The following is a 16796-nucleotide window of genomic DNA, read 5'->3' as shown; positions in this document are numbered from 1 at the left end:
CCCACCCCTGTGTGAGGCTTTCCTGCCGCAGTGCAAAAATCTCTGCGCCAGTCTTTGAAGTCTCTTCCCTGGAGAAACACGAGAGAAAAACCGAGACTCTTTACTCAGTGCTTTGTACTTATTTTTATTCTTCACCGAGACGAAGATGATGATTCCCAGAGGTTTACCGCCGTCGTCTCACAAAGTGAGTGTCTCAAGTTCCCGGAGCGTGTTTGTCTGTGTCTAACCCTGTTTCAGTATAGCGCTTGCTCCTGGAGAACACAACACAGTTGTTCCTCGTTCTGTAGAGCATATTGGTCTCCAGCTCAATGCGACTGCAGTATTCATGAGCGTCCCTAGTTCAACAACTCTCTGATCTGTCCCAAGAGACCCACTTCAATAATTCATCATCTTGTAGACCGGGGGAGAAAAAACCCCTCATAACCCCTGGATGGCCTGATGCAGTGTCATGTTCTGAAACGCAGGTAGCGTGAAGAGGATAGCCCACCCCCCCCCCCAGAAAAAGCCTCTTTGAGCAAGAGGGAGTAGGGGAGAAGGGGAGGGGGGGGGGACACACAAACCCTTTTACAAATTGCTCACAAACAAATGCCCGGCAGCCATTGGTTGACCCGCGGCCAGAGCCTTTCAGCGGCTTTGTGAGCGAGCACCCCGGAGAGGTGCATTCCTTTCCAGATAATTAGCCTTCACTCAGCCCCCCTGCCTCCCTGCCTCCCTGCCCCCCTGCCCCCCTGCCTCCCTGCCCCCCTGCCTCCCTGCCTCCCTGCCTCCCTGCCTCCCTGCCTCCGGCGCCTCTAGAGGCTCTCCTGCTCTCGGGGTCCTCCCTCTCAGCCCCCTTCAGGGTCCTCAGTGACCCGCGGACCAGACCGCACAGGTGCCTGCGTTTTGGAGCTCTTGCAGTGCATCGTCCTTAGAAGGGTGTGTGTTTCCCCTTCAAGGGGCTGACGAAACTCGAAAGAAGAAAGACACGGTTTCAGCTGAACTGAGGAGAAAGTAAAGGAGAGAAAAGGGGGAGAGAGAGGAGTGCGGACCGGGAGAGGAGAAGAGAGAGCGAGAGAGGTGCTTTTGTTAGTGGGTGAAAGCCTGAGAGGGTGGCGCTCGGCTGGAGGGGGGAGTCCCCTCTGCCTGATGCAAGCCAAGCGGCCGGCAGCGCAAGTGGGTCAGCAGCAGCAGCAGCAGCAGCAGAGTGGCCGGGCCAAGAGGATGATGGGACAGGATGGGACGGGACACGAGACATGGGACAGGATGTCCAGTCAGCGGGCAGTGCCAGGGACTCCGCTCACCACACACAGTATTAGCACATGCAGTGTAGTGTAGTGTAGTGTGATGCCCAAGTATATGAAGTGGGGTTACATAAAATAATAGATGAATAAAAGGATAGATGAATAAAAGATAGAAGAAAGGGGGGAAAAGAGGAGGGGGAAAAGAAGAGAAAAAAGAAGGCATATTTGTGACAGTGCCTTTATTTTGGTCACAGATGCCTGTTGGGATTAGGTTGGCAGGAGCGTCTCTTGTTTACAGTGAACTAAAGGACAACTCCCTCTGCGAGTCGCACCAGGAGGGAATAGGCCTGTTTAAGCACGGTGTGTGTGTGTGTGTTCAGTAGCTGGGAACCCATCTACTACACATACCACCATCACTGTTGGGAACCTAACACATACCACCATCACTGTTGGCAGACTCATGTTGTTTTGACGTATAAGTGTACGAAAATAAAGGACAGTCATCAGTTTTTTTTCTACACATCCTTACTCACCCGGTGACTCAGATCCCTTTGTAACATCCTAGAAGCCCCTGGCTTAGCAAATCCTTATCGCCTCTGAAACACCACAGATGTTGCACCAACAGACAGTTCAGCCTGTGTCCTTTCTGTTTATCTCAGAATTCCCAAAACTCCCACCTCTGCTGGCACCACAGCCTGTGATAGCAAGGGCTGACGAGCTAAACTTAGAGATCACGAGAGGACAAAAACTGCACTTGCTGAGAAAATGTGGCAACAACATCGAGTTGTCTACATGTGTCACAGGTAAATCTATTACATTCTAAGCAAGATGCAACTTCTCAAGGCTTAGAGCATTTGAGTTACACTTTAACCTTTTGAGTTGTGAGGGGATGGAAAAGGTGAGAAAGTGTGAGCGTGAGAAAGAGAAAGAAAGAGAGAGAGAGAGAGAGCAGAAGAGCGGAAGAGAAGAGCAGAGCTGTTGTGTTGTAAGTGGAGGGGCGATGCGGTGCCGTCTCCTGCTGAGAAACACTGTTGACTCACACTGAGGGAAGCTGCTGGGGAGAGAGGCAAGACTGAGAGCTCGGCGTTCGTTTCTTCCACAAGACTCTCATGGCCTGTAACGCACTCTTTCCACCCACTCTCTCAGTCTCACCGCCTCTCATTTGTTCTCTATCCTTTCCCCTCTCTCTCTCTCTCTCTCTCTCTCTCTCTTACTCCCTCTAAACCCCTCTGTATCTGCTTTTGATTGTTTTGAAATAAAATTCAGATTTTAATTAGTTTTCATCCCTTGATATTGGAGGGGAAGGACTGCACAACTCATTGTGATTGAGACAGATATAACTTATTAACCAGTCAGTAGATGAATAAAGATCCAAGGTCTCCATCTGTCTTTCTGTCTCTCTCTTAGTTTGTTTGAGGCTTTCTTATCTCTCTTACCTGTTCTGGAATGCGTCGAGCCGTTTGAGCCCCCTTCCCTGACATTTGCCTCCTCAGTAGAGCTCTCACCGTCGCCACGGTGAAGCAGAGGCGGGACGCTGAATGCAAATGCCCCCTGAGTGGGCGGTGGCCTCAGGGTGAGGTAGCCATGCTGCAGTCTCAGGCCCCGCCCAGGGGCCGGCCCAGCCCATGCCGGTTGCCTGGCGACAGCCACAGAGAGCGAGGGAAAGAGGTAGGAGGGGCTTGACGCCCACAAGTGTTGCCGGAGCAGCGGAGTGCCTGTGCGCTGGAGTGGGAGTGAGTGAACGAGAGAGAGAGAGAGAGAGAGAGAGAGAAAGAGTCTGTGCCAGAAACAGTCTTTGCGTGTGTGTGAGAGCTTGTTTCAGTCCCGGCAAGAGAGTGAGCCACAGAAGTTTTGAGCTGACAAGCTGAGGGGGGGACCGTCTCCTCACCTCCTTCTCTCTTTCGCTGTTTTACTCTCTTTCCCTCTCTACCTCCTCCTCCTCCTCTCCCTCTCTCTCTCTCTTTCTCTCTCTCTACTTCCCCGTGTGTTTGGATTACCACCATCAGGACTAGTGACCAGCACCAGCAGCTGACTCGGGTCCTCACCTGTTGGATTGGGACCCTGGGACTGCTATCCCTGTGACTGTGACTGAGGGGTGCGGGGCCAGTGTGTGGGGGGGCGGGGGCGAGTGGATGTCTTCAGTGGACGCCGGGGGTCTGGCGGGTGGCGTGAGGAGCCGGGGGGAGCAGCATGACCCCCCTGCAGTGAGAGACGGGGTAAGAGACTTCAGCCTCTCTCAGCAGAGGGTCACACACGGGGGGGGGCTTAGGAGGGCCTGTTGGGGATCAGTTAGAAACGGACTTTGGCATATTAGTGGTGGTCTGTGTTTGTGTGTGTGTGTGTGTGTGTGTGTCTGTGTGTGTTTGTTTTGCTTTTGATAGTCTGTCTCTCCTCTAACTCTTTCTTTCTCTCTCTCTCTCTCTCTCTCTCTCTCTCTCTCTTCCTCTCTCTCTCTCTCTCCCTCTCTTTCTCTCTACTCAATGCCCACTTGCTCTGTGGCAAGTCTCCGTTTACTCTGTCCCTGCATTCTTTTCCCTGACAAGAGACACACAGCATATCTCTCTCTCCATGGCTGTCTCCACACACTCACTATCACTCTCTCACACTACACACATTCTCTCTCTCTCTCTCTCTTTCTCTTTCTCCCTCTGTCTGTCTCTCTCGTTCTCTCACTCCCTGGCTCTTTTGTGTGTGTGGCTTGGCTTTCTGCTGGCCTCAGCCTCTGTGTGATGATAATGGGATTAATTGAGGATTGAGGCTGACTGGTGGAGAGAGGCAGAGAGGGGGCAAAGAGCGGAGGCAGGAGGGAGAGGACTCCGCTCTGCCACCGAGGATTTCTCACCTCGCCAGACCTCAGCCAATGGATTGGAGTTTTGCTGAATTCAAATGACTCCTCACCCCCCTGGGAAAAAGGAGAAGTTTTCATTCTCACTGTGTGCGTGCCTGTGAGTGAAAAAAAGAAGCCCCCCCCCCCCCCCCTCCTTCTCTCTTTCTCTCTCTGTCTCTCTCTCTCACTTATTTCTCAACCACTTCTAGTGGAGAGGGGGAGGGTCTTTGATCAGCACCTGTGACAGTGGGGGTGGGAGACACAGGAACCACATTGTGTGTTCCGTTCTGTCGCTCGATCTCTGTTCTAAAGGTCGTCTCACGCTGCCTGTTTAGGAAGTAAGCTCTGCAGCCCTGCCATGCAGGCAGGCAGGCAGGCAGGCAGTCACACATCTGCTTCTGTCTCCTCTGGCTGTTTCTGTAGCTACTATTCAGACATGGGCGTGCTGTGTTTTTACTCAAACTGAAAGACATTGATTGATTTGATGTTAAACCCTTGACTTAGCTAGTAATATTGAATTCATCAAACAGGGAAGTAGAGATTTAGAGAACAGCAGTAGTACTAGTATGCCCTTTAAATGATGGGGCGTGTACTTGCTGGACACAAACATGGTGTTGGTGCTGGAACAAACCCCATTGTGCTCCTAAGTTGTGAGAGGAAGTGATATTGTTTCCCAGGCAGGTGTTTTCCACCTGTATGACACAGGTGAGATTACAATGTCAGATGTGGATGAATGCTGCTAATTCACCTCAGACAATAAAGTAACAACATCCTCTACACCTTGACTAGATTATGTCTGTCTGTAGTGTGGCATGAAGTATTTTATATTCTGGTAAAACATTTTTTTACCGTACCATCTGGGATCTTTTTATAACATCTCAGTTCCCACAAGAACCTATGTATTAGCCTGGCAGGGATCACACTGAATGTAATGAAGCAGCAGTGGCTCAGAACATAATAATTAAATTAGTGTAAACTAAGTTCTATCTCATTGCTAAGTGATGTGAAGGACTCATTTCTATACAACGGAAAGAACCTTCTTGCTCAATGTTGCCAACCAATTCGCAGGGAAAGTTTCTAAAAGTCGATTTGTTACCAAAAGTTGCTAAATGACGTTGTGATGTCATTGCGTGATAACATCATTACGTAATGGTGTAAAACTTTGTGGAGGAAATTGTGACTTCCTAATCAAAAAATTGTACTGAAGTGAATGTGTTTAAATGATTTGACAAAATGAAGTTTGTCTCGTCGAACGTATGCTACCAACAATGACTGCTGCTGTTACCTGAGCCTGCTTATTGAGCTGAGCCGTGACTGCTGCTGGCGGCACTCACAATGCACTTCGCGGCCAGGCAGACAGACCATGTGTTGTGACTGAGTGTGAGACAGAGAGTTTTTATGTCGTTTAGAGGTTAAATGCTTGCATTTTAGCTTCTGAGTCACTTATCAAAAGTTGCTAAATTTGTTGCTTGGTGCTTTTTGAAAACAATTGCTAGTAGTCTAAAACTGCTACTGCTACTGAATCTAGCAACAAAGTTGACAACACTGGTCCCACCCCATAAAGAATCTTACTGCTTTGATTGGTCAGAATGCCTGACATGTTCCTAGGATACATTAAACTGACATTGATGAGCATCACGTTTCGCTCTGGAAGACCAAGTTCAACTGGAGTGCAACGCTGGCAGTGACAACCATCCCACTGGCGAACCATAGCAAACAATTGAAAATCTACAGCGCTTTTACCGCAACTACTCCTGGTCAGTGTGATCCCCTCCTTAGTGTCTTTATCAATTGAAAATCACTGAGATGGTGCTCGGCTTGGGTTTGTGTCTGAATTGTCTCTGCCACTTGACACTGCGTAAGCATTTATTTATTAGTCTGGGTAGTTAGCATGCATGCCACTGATGGACAGTCAGCTTGTACGCACTCTGGCCGTAATGTGTTCCCGGCAGAGCGGGGGTGGGTGGCGGCTCCGCTGTTTCCTGACACCTCGGTGACGGCCTATCTGATGTGTTGTTTCTTCCTCCCCCCTCCCATCAATCTGTTAATTTTACACTCTCTCTCTCTCTCTCTCACTGTCTCTGTTTTTTCTTTGACCTTATGTTTCGTATCAAACATCATTCAAAGCTGGATAAACAGTAGTGGCACAGATGTCCTCCACAAGTCCTTTGCTTTGGTGTCAGTTGTCATTTGACATGGTGGTTGTGTGTGTGTGTGTGTGTGTGTGTGTGAGAGATTTGTTTTGTGTGTGTTATTCCTGCTGCTGTTATCTGTCAGTATCAATGTTTGCCCCAGCTGTTCTATTCTACCGTCTATGGAGTGTCATCTGTTTTAAACCTTCCCTGACTGGCAGTCTCTAGGAAACCCCCTACCACACACACACACACACACACACACACACACACACACACACACACACACACACACACACACACACACTCACACACACTGCATTAAAAGGCCCTTTTTCCTTTTATCTGTCTTGTAATGGGAGAGGGATGTTCCTGAAATAGACAAAGCAGATAATGAAGACAGCTGAATTTAATTGCCTGCCTAGGAGCCCATGGCTTTGACCATTGGCATTGATTTTTGACACGTGACATGTTGGCATGACGTGCACACACATGGAAACAACACACACATACACACATCAACACACACACACGCACTGTAAAGTTAACAGCCATATTGATGCTTTTAGTGAGGCCAAGTCTTTACACTGGTTGATCAGATTTAGCGTTCTTACTGGGTTGAAACAGTTGTGTGGTTACAAAATCTTAATTGGACTGTTGGAAATCCCCAAGCTGGGCCTGCTCTTTAAATGGAACCCATCAATTCATTTGAACTGTGATATTATGGTGCCGTCCTCCGTGATTTATTGATGTTGTTTAAAGCACACAAAAGTGTTACAAGAAAGAAGTAAGAAAGAAAGTTAAATGTTTGTTTAACTAATTTCTTTTTGTCTGAAGGAGTTCTATACTGTTATACACATTCCCTTTGCTTTCCTTTACTCTTCGGGGTAAAAGAAAAAAAATAACAAAAACAGTTACAGCAAACATTGTCAAACAACATTTAGGCAGGAAAAAAAACCGGATGGAATTTCCAGTAGGCTGCGCATTGTTTCTTAGAAAGTGATCCCATTTTCAGGTATAGAGATACCGATCGGAGAGCTCAGGTCCTCGGGCTCCGTGTCCACACAATGTCTCTCCCTGGCTACTGTTGCCTGACACTACACCGCTGAGGATTGGCTTACCGTCACCGTCACAGGCATTAGTGCAGGTTTCATGTGTGCCTCGTGAACTTACGTGTCACTACAGTGAGGTTTTTGTGGGCCAGGAACTCCCAGTAACATAATCTACACAGCTACCTGTTCCATTGGGGCCATGGGTTTAAAAACAAGAGGCTGTTTTGTCCTCTCGGAGCGCCTGTGCTTCTGCGCATTCTCGGGCAGGGCACGGCAACTCCTCTGCCGGGAGTAGGTTTCTGTCTCGGTTTGAGAAGTGCGACATCCTCTTGTCATCTGACTCAATTGTTCCTGTGTGCGGCGCTCGGCTCGTGTTTGCATTGTGTGTGTGGGAAGAGCGGAAAGGGTACCTCTGCCAGCCTGGGTAGGAGGGGAATCACAGCGATAAGAGCCACTCTGTGTGGATGAGGAAGAGGCTGTGAGGGTTTGGTGGAAATACACCAGCTTCCAGTGCCATTTTACTGCTGGTTAACAGAGGCTGAGGTCCTCAGTTTCCTGGTACACAGTAGCACTTTCCATGGTCGCTGACTTCAAAGTACCGCTCTAACAAGGTTGTTCATATATTAGGCCTGTGGTATGCATGCAGATGTTGCTGTTATTTATTATGTGATTTCTTTTCTTTTCTTTATATATTCATTTTTCTGACCATTACTTTGACTTTCTTTATTTTCCCCCAAATACTTCAGTAAACTCTTAAGTGTACACCAGAAGGACGTGTGACCGCGCGCCTGTGCTCGTAGGTGACGTGATGAACTGAATCATAGCTGATTGTTTTGTTGTTTTGTGTCAGGTGTGTTTCCAGTGAAGGGTGTGTGGGTGTGATGAGCATTACACAGGGTTCGCTCAGTGTTTGGCTAAAGTGCAAGATGACTGGATGAATAGACCACACCTTTACCTGGCCTTCAGGTTGTGCACTGAGCAATGAGATGAGTTCTAATACATCACCTTCAGCTCAGCTCAAACACACACATTAGCATTAACAGCACATGCTCTAGGCCCCTACACTTCCATGTGTTGTGCTGACACCCTAAAAATCAAAGCCCCTTTTGCTTGATTTCTCCCAATCAATGACCCCCCCCCCGACCCCTTACCAATAAGCCACATCTGCATAATTGACTACAGAGCAGGGAGACGGCCAAATAATTACAGAGCAGTTTTTTTTATCTCCCCAGTGTGAGTGAGAAAACAGATAACAGGAAGGGGGTGCCAAAAAGTAAAATAGTTTTTTAAATATCTAAGTCGCATACACTGTGGAATGTGATAGTGGTTCTATTTAAGGTATTAAAAGTATTCTTTTGTCTGTGTGTGTGTGTGTGTGTGTGTGTGTGTGTGTGTGCGTGTGTCTGTGTGCGTGTTAAAATACTTTATTTAATCTACTTTTGAATGATACACATTTATTTCATGTGAAATGTGGATAAAGCTAGTGTGTCTGTAATGGATAAATAGAACAGATTTCTATGAGCTGAAGAGGGAGAAAGTTAATACGAAGTATATTAACATATTCATGCTCGCCGGCACCATATTTGGGAGCAGATGGTTGTCACGGCCACTTCGCTTCAGTGACTTCAAGGTGGTCTCCGTTTTTTTCCCCACTCACTACAGAAGAACCATTCAAACACGCCGTCCCTGACGTTGACCCAACCTGCTGGAAACAGCACACATATGTTTGCATAGCTTTGCATAAATATAATTTGACTACAGAGAAACATGGATTTCCGTGCACGTATCCTCGTCCTTGCCGAGTGAAGGGGGGGTGGAGGGGGTGTGGGAATTCTCCAGACAGATGGACTACTTTGGGAGTGTAGACCTGTATAGCATGAGAAGACCTAGAGGTAACAGGCCTCGTAGTGTGGAGCAAAATGGCCATGGCAAGACGGCCTGATTAGAGGAAACCTTCAATAATTGGCCTTTCCCATGTCTACATGGAGGAATTCTACTGTACGTGTGGAGTCATTTCTTACCAAAGATGCCACAATAAGTGAGCTTCAAAAGAAATAGATCTGGGGGGGATTTCTTTGGGTGTGTGCTGCTAGACTACAGGTCCCATACTCTCTCTCTGCTGCTGGACTACAGGTGCATACCCTCTCTCTGTGCTGCTAGACTACAGGTCCATACCCTCTCTCTGTGCTGCTAGACTACAGGTCCATACCCTCTCTCTCTACTGATAGACTACAGGTCCATACCCTCTCTCTCTACTGCTAGACTACAGGTCCATACCCTCTCTCTACTGCTAGACTACAGGTCCATACCCTCTCTCTGTGGTGCTAGACTACAGGCAGGTGCTATACCCTCTCTCTGTGCTGCTAGACTACAGGTTAATACCCTCTCTCTGTGCTGCTAGACTACAGGTCCATACCCTCTCTCTACTGATAGACTACAGGTCCATACCCTCTCTCTGTGCCGCTAGAAAAAAAAGAAAAATTACCCAATTTGGGAATCGATCAATACCACAAGCCTCATTTCACAGCATGTCTTGTCGATACTTTGAGTTACAGATGGCCAGAATGTAACAACTGGGTTGGCAGTGGGTGTCTGTCATGGGGACAGAGACGTGCAGGGGTAGCACCTGCCCAGGCCCCAGAGTATCACCTCATGTTGAGCTCTAACACCGTGACAGCACCAGCTTTATGATTCACCAGTAGCAATGTCAAAGGGCTGAATTCTCCTGTCAAATGTAACCAAGTGATTTAACCATTTTACAGGAAACCCTTTATTCTGACAGGATCTTACAATGCAAAGTAATTCAGTGTCCACTAGCAAACTAGCTCACATCTCTCCTGGCACTGATCCAAATAGTGATAAATGTCACCTGCAGACACACAGCTAATCTCATCCACATGTCCTGGACTCGCCCCGCCGTATCTGTCTTCTGGACGTCTGGCTCTCAGCCATCACATCTGCTCATATTCACCCCTCACCCCTCACCCCTCACCCCTCACCCTTAGTGTGGTGTCCTACCCACTGCCATCCTATTTTGTTGAACTTGCTAGCAAGGCGTGTTATTCTGATGCACTGGAAGAGCCCATGCCCCCAGCCCATTGGATAAAGGATGCCATATCCTTTGTGAAAACAGAGAAAATCAAACACCCCCTCCGTGGCCTTAACATGAAATTCTCCAAAATCTGGCAACCCTTCTTAGAACATGTCAGGTCCCTTCAGCTAGATGCTCTCTCCCCATTGGCTAATCCGACCCCCTGGCACCGCCCCAGCATCCTGCCTCTCCTGGCCAGGTCCTGTTTTCCTCATACTAGTAGCACACATGATGTAATGGATTGTTGATATTAGCCTCTAGGGTTAGTATCACCACTACCGTTGCCAATGCTTACCTCATTTTACAGAATGTACTCTTTTATCTCTTTGACTCTTTGTCATACGTACGAGGGTTTATGCATGTGTGTTTTTTGTGCAGAAAATTTCACGTATAAATCATAAGTAAAAAAGAAGATAAAGGACCAGCATGATAAGTTGTTCAAGAACGAGTGGGACTTTTGAGCGATCTCCCCTTGAGGTGGTAGTCATAACAGAGATGATAAGCGTCTCTACAGTCTTCAGTTGTCCCTGCCGTTTAGCTTGGCTCCAGGGTAGATGGGAATGTTTTGCAGCATGTTTGGTGTCTCATTGCACTGAAAGCCTCGGATTTCTTAGTTGTGTTTCTCAGATTCCACACATGAACCTAACCTCCAGCTCTCACTGTACTGGAGACAAGTGATGTGAAGGGGATCCGCATTGAAAAAAAGCCTGAGCTGAGATTTTTCACGGGCCACGCTCTAATGGCATTTGCTGGGCTGGTGGCTGTTCTGCTTGTCATAGCTTCTGCAGAATGGCCCGGAGGTTTTTCTGTGCTCATACAAGTTTCTCCTTCTCTCTGTGTACTCAGCTTTGTGCAACTTTCAGACATGAAACTCTTTCTCTGTTGAGGCCAGAGGAGAACCTCCATTTTAATTTCCTTCTGTCTTCTCCTAATCACTCTGAAGACCTGCTCCTCTCTTCCCCTTATGCTCAGTCCCTCATGCTCTCTTGCCTCTGAATAATACATTGGTGTGATCCGTCCTGCCAGAGGACTGTACTCTGTTCTCCTTCCTCCTCCTCCTCCTCCTCCTCCTGAGTAACAGAACAGAGAGAAGGGAGAGATACAGAGAGAGAGAGAAAGACCTTCTAGACAGTAGCATCTGAACCACTAATAAGCTCTGCCCATCAATGGTGGACACCCAGCTCCCCACCCAACACAGCGAAGGCCCCCACGCAGCTAGCCGCACACTCCTCTGTCTGGGCTGTAATAACCTGGGCCTTTCTGCTCCTCTCTGTAGGGTCTGCAGCACAGCGCAGCGCAGGCCTCATTAGCTCAAACTACATGAGAGAAAGGAAAGAAATATGAAAGAAAAGGAAAAGAACAAAGAAAACCCCACAGCCAGGGAAGGGTGCCATCCACACCCTCTACTAGACCACTCTTTTATTTGGCTTTCCCTGAGGTAAAGCTCCAAGTTCAGACGGCCTATAATTACCAGAAAGAACAAACCAACCAAAGGACTCATGACCAAAGACCTCAAGTACCATGTGGTTATGTCATTTATTCATTTGGATGCAATGTATTTCTCATCCTGATTCCTAACCCAGTGCATGTTGTGTTAATATACATATTGACATATACGTGTATCAATAGGAGGTCAATTGAAGTGCATCGCACCTAAGGCTATGGAAGTAGTGTGTGTCACCCATTGGATTATTGGATTTCTGTATACATGCTCCACATACAGTATATGAGCAATCTATAGTATGTACTCTATAGTATGTACTCTTCGTGACTGTCATCCATGTGCCCAAACTAGGCAGCATTGTTACTTTATTAGCGCTCCATGTGGACAAGTATACTTGTACTATATCATAGAAGATGATGGGGAAGGGAACACGGGGAAGATGATGATCTATAGTCAACACTGATGCTCTGTGTGCTCCTTCCTGTAAGAGAGATGGCCATCAATAACTACAGCTGGGGCTCAGCTGCCTGCTGCAGTAACCAATTTATGAGAAGCCCAATAAAGATGCCATGATGCTCCCGACAGACTGATGAGTGAGTGGAAAGGGGTGGGGGGGGGGGGGGGGGTGTAAGTGGGCAGCAGTGCATTGTGGGTGACATACCACAACAAAAGGCAAAAACCAGAGACAGTTAAAGAACTTTCGGAACATTCTCTGCCTTACAGTATTCTGTTTCATTGGCTTGGCACACACTGTGCCTGTAGGTTGAGATAATGAAGGGCGGGTCATGCGTAGTTCAGGAAGTAGGACAGGGCTCCTGGGTCCCTGTGCCCAGGTTCAAGAGCAGGCCGTGGGGCATTCTACAGCACAGGATGTTAGAGACTCCATTTAACGTGAAATATTGCCTACCAAAGTACTGGCAAACCCCAAGACATTTTTCACGGAGTTTGTCAGGAGAGTTCCCACAATAGCGTGCCTATATAAAGTCTGTATTGTAACCCTTCGGTTCGACATATCCAAGCCGTGTTTCCCTTTAGACCCGGCTGTATTTCCAGCCACAGTGAAGCCCATTCACGTTGAGTGAGGTTCTCATCCACCTGCCGGCCCCTCAGGAGCGGGGGGGGGGGGGGGGGGCCCTGCTAGGAGCCCCATTCACCAGCACTGTTTGTGTAGCGCTGCAGATGGAACCTCCTCTGGTCCTGGGGCGGCGCGGCTCGGAAGCTCCGGCCAGACACCAGCTGAATCTGGTCCAAGACAAACTCCTGCTGGGCATACATAAATCAGACCTCCCTCTCTCTCTCTCTCTCTCTCTCTCTCTCTCTCTCTCTCTCTCTCTCTCTCTTTCTCTCTCTCTCTTTCTCTGAATGCTCTTATTCAGACCCTTCCTCCCTCGGCTGACCTTAGTCGCCGACTCAGCTCAGCTTGATGACGTCAGCACAAACGGTCTCGCACTCTGTATTGCTTTGTGTTGAGTGTATCTATTTATGTGGAATAGTGGATGGTGGAAGGTCATGTATCTGGTGTGTTGAGTGTATCTATTTATGTGGAATAGTGTATGGTGGGAGGTTATTGTATCTGGTGTGTTGAGTGTATCTATTTATGTGGAATAGTGGATGGTGGGAGGTTATTGTATCTGGTGTGTTGAGTGTATCTATTTATGTGGAATAGTGGATGGTGGGAGGTTATTGTATCTGGTGTGTTGAGTGTATCTATTTATGTGGAATAGTGGATGGTGGGAGGTTATTGTATCTGGTTTTGAGTGTATCTATTTATGTGTAATAGGGTATGGTGGAAGGTTATTGTATCTGGTCTGTTGAGTGTATCTATTTATGTGGAATAGTGTATGGTCGGAGGTTATTGTATCTGGTTTTGAGTGTATCTATTTATGTGTAATAGTGGATGGTGGGAGGTTATTGTATCTGGTGCTGTCAGTCTCACTGTCAGACACCATGCTGATCCAGCCTGTGATTCCCAATCTAAACGAGGGCCTATTCATTCATGCAATCTGGCCTCTACTATAAATTCTTCCCAGAGCCTGTGTGTGTGTGTGTGTGTGTGTGTGTGTGTGTGTGTGTGTGTGTGTGTGTGTGTGTGTGTGTGTGTGAGAGTGTGAGAGTGTGAGTGAGTGAGAGTGTGAGTGTGAGTGAGTGTGAGTGAGTGTGAGTGAGTGTGTGTGAGCGTGAGAGTGTGAGAGAGTGTGAGAGAGTGTGAGAGAGTGTGAGAGAGTGTGAGAGAGTGTGTGTGTGTGTGTGTGTGTGTGAGAGAGAGGGTGTAAGGATGGATTTGGGGTGAGAAGCACACAGCACAGCCAAACTCTCTGAGCTGTTGCTAATCAGGTCCCGACTGAGGCTCGCGTTAGTTTAAGTCGTTTCCTGGCAGTCACTCCCATTCATGATTTTTCCACAGGTACGCTGCCTCAGTAAAGCTCGGGGGAAAATGGCCCAACGCCAGAATATATATCTATGGCCTCATACCCATAACAAGTTTACACTGGAGCATTATCTGGTGGTTCAGTGCCACTATGTCAACACTCGGGCCTGTTTCTTTTGTAAGAACCAATGATGATGAATTATTGCACCATTGTCAGGTACCACTTCCTACTGTGATGTATTGAGTTCTGCAGTGGCACGCAGTGGCAAGTTCCATTGTTATTGCGTGAATGTCGCTCATTTTGCTATCATATCCTTGCTTTTACTGCTTGTGTTTAACTTTGTGTTAAACAAAATTGTAGAACTGAGAAGCGTTTATGGCTGGATAGTGTGGCTTAAGATGGATCAACTCAGGGTTCTGTTCAGCAATGGTTTACAAGCAATAACGCACTTGAGGCCCCTGGTATTTTGTGGATATGCCATGTCTTCAGGCACTCCTGCCATGCCAACAGCATCCATGGCTGTGTAATATTCACAATTACACCACTGCTTCTCATTATTATTATTGTTGTTTAACTCGACTACAGAGACAGGTCTGTAGCCTAGCATAGCCATAGCCATAGCAAACCACCTATATAAGACTGTAGTGTGAGCATTACGTCACCCTTCTCCACCCATCTCTTATGTAATGGCCACAGTAAGCCGGGCGCTTAGGCCAAGGCCCAGCTGGGTGGAAACCAGTGGCTAAAATTACCCTTCAGTGACAGAGCAGACCTGAGGTGAATTAGATTACATTCCACCTGGCTCTTTTGTCTAGCAACAGAGTTGTATAGGCACAATTACAATGGCTTAACATTTAGGAGTATCGCATAGTGAGACTGCAGGGGAGCGTTGAAGCAGAGGTATGCGTGCGTATAATGTGGTGGTGGTGATGAAGCTGAGAGTCTGGGGTGGCTACACCTTCTCTCCCGCCTGCCCTGTGTGGGTGGACGAGCTGCCTCTACAGAGAGAGAGAGAGAGAGAGCTGTTGGAGGCACCACACAGAGCAGAACACTGAGGGGGAGGGTGGTGGTGGTGGTGGGGGGGTGTTAACGCCAGTTTTAAGATTGCCTCTCGTGTTTTTCTGAATTGCAGTAATCATAGTTTATCTGGAAACATATTTCAAATGAGTTTGCCTGTGTGTGTGTGAGTGTGAGTGTGAGTGTGTGTGTGTGAGTGTGAGTGTGAGTGTGTGAGTGTGAGTGTGAGTGTGTGTGTGTGAGTGAGTGTGAGTGTGAGTGTGTGTGTGTGTGTGTGTGTCTCTCAGCGGGCTCTCAGTGGGCTGCTTGCCTGACCACACACTGAGTGGCTTTTTGTCGTCCTTTGACAGTCTCAGTGGAATACTAAACACTCGTTCACCACAAACCTCTCTCTCTCTCCCTCCCTCCCTCTCTCTCTCCCTCTCTCTCTCTCCCCCTCTCTCTCTCTCTTTCTCTCTCTCCCTCCGTCTCCAAGTGCCTGTAATCCTTAAGCATGGGCTCCCTGTGCTTCCCAGGCTGTCTCCTCTCCTGGAGTGTTGAGACAGGCTCCTCCAGACCAGCTCCGCTCTCTGGCACGGCCCTCCCCCTCCCTCCCTCCCTCCCTCTCCCTCACCTCTCCCTCCCTCACCCTCACCCTCTCAGACCGTTAGCTGCAGAACCAGTCTGGTAAACCACACCAACTGGTAAATCCTCCCTGGGGCTGGGAGGCATGGCAGGGGATAGAGTCCAGGTTCACTCACAGTTGGAGTTAGTGGGAAGTGGTTAGTGTCAGTTGTGTAGAGCTATTCTACACGTATGCCAGTGTCCATATCACATGTGCGTACTGGAGTAAATCACGTGTGTGTGTGTGTGTGTGTGTGTGTGCGCGTGTGTGCGTGTGTGTGTGCGCGTGTGTGTGCGCGTGTGCGCGCGTGTGTGTGTGTGCGCGCGCGTGTGTGTGTATTTAGTTAAAGAGGGAGAGATGGAGTGTCACACCGTTAACTGTCATCAGCTCAATGCCAGTCTTGGTCATTAGGTTTTGTGTGTGCGTGTGTGTGTGTGTGTGTGTGTATGCACGTGTGTGTGTGCGTGTGTGTTTAGTTAAAGAGGGAGAGATGGAGTGTCACACCGTTAACTGCTGTCATCAGCTCAACGCAGTCTTGGTCATTAGGTTTTGTGTGTGTGTGCGTGTGTGTGCGCGCGCGTGTGTGTTTGTGTGAGTGTGTGTGTCTGTGTGTTTAGTTAAAGAGGGAGAGATGGAGTGTCACACCGTTAACTGTCATCAGCTCAACGCCAGTCTTGGTTATTAGGTTGGGTGTGTGTGTGTGTGTGTGTGTATGCGCGTGTGTGTATGTGTGTTTGTGTGTGTGTGTGTGTGTTTGTTTGTGTCTGTGTGTTTGTGTCTGTGTGTGTGTGTGTGTGTATGTGTGTGTGTGTTTGTTTGTGTCTGTGTGTGTGTGTGTGTGTGTGTGTGTGTGTGTGTGTGTGTGTGTATGTTTAGTTAAAGAGGGAGAGATGGAGTGTCACACCGTTAGCTGTCATCAGCTCAACGCCAGTCTTGGTCATTAGGGTTGTTTGCTCCTGGGCTCGTTTGTTCTTTCTTTCTCTTGTGGCCCGAAGAGGTCGTTGCCCTGGAGAGGTCGCGCCCCGGAGAGGTCACGACCC

General features: G+C 48.1%; 1 protein-coding gene across 4 annotated transcripts in view; it reads left to right on the top strand.

Moving 5' to 3' along the window:
• The first annotated feature begins 3006 nt into the window (after nucleotides 1-3006).
• The window catches only part of rab11fip4b (RAB11 family interacting protein 4 (class II) b), a 31644-nt gene continuing 17854 nt past the window's right edge, over nucleotides 3007-16796 (top strand). Inside the window, exon 1 of one of the 4 annotated variants that reach the window (XM_031563776.2) lies at nucleotides 3007-3436. In XM_031563776.2, the coding sequence (XP_031419636.1) occupies nucleotides 3353-3436 (84 nt within the window). In that variant the 5' untranslated portion in view covers nucleotides 3007-3352. Of the gene's footprint in view, nucleotides 3437-5594; nucleotides 5805-16796 lie in introns of those variants that run through there. The other 3 variants (XM_031563777.2, XM_031563778.2, XM_031563779.2) reach the window with 3 other exon arrangements.

Source organism: Clupea harengus, chromosome 26 (assembly GCF_900700415.2).
Source record: "Clupea harengus chromosome 26, Ch_v2.0.2, whole genome shotgun sequence".
In the NCBI taxonomy this organism is placed as follows: Eukaryota; Metazoa; Chordata; class Actinopteri; order Clupeiformes; family Clupeidae; genus Clupea; species Clupea harengus.
This window is presented reverse-complemented; position numbering and strand designations above follow the sequence as displayed.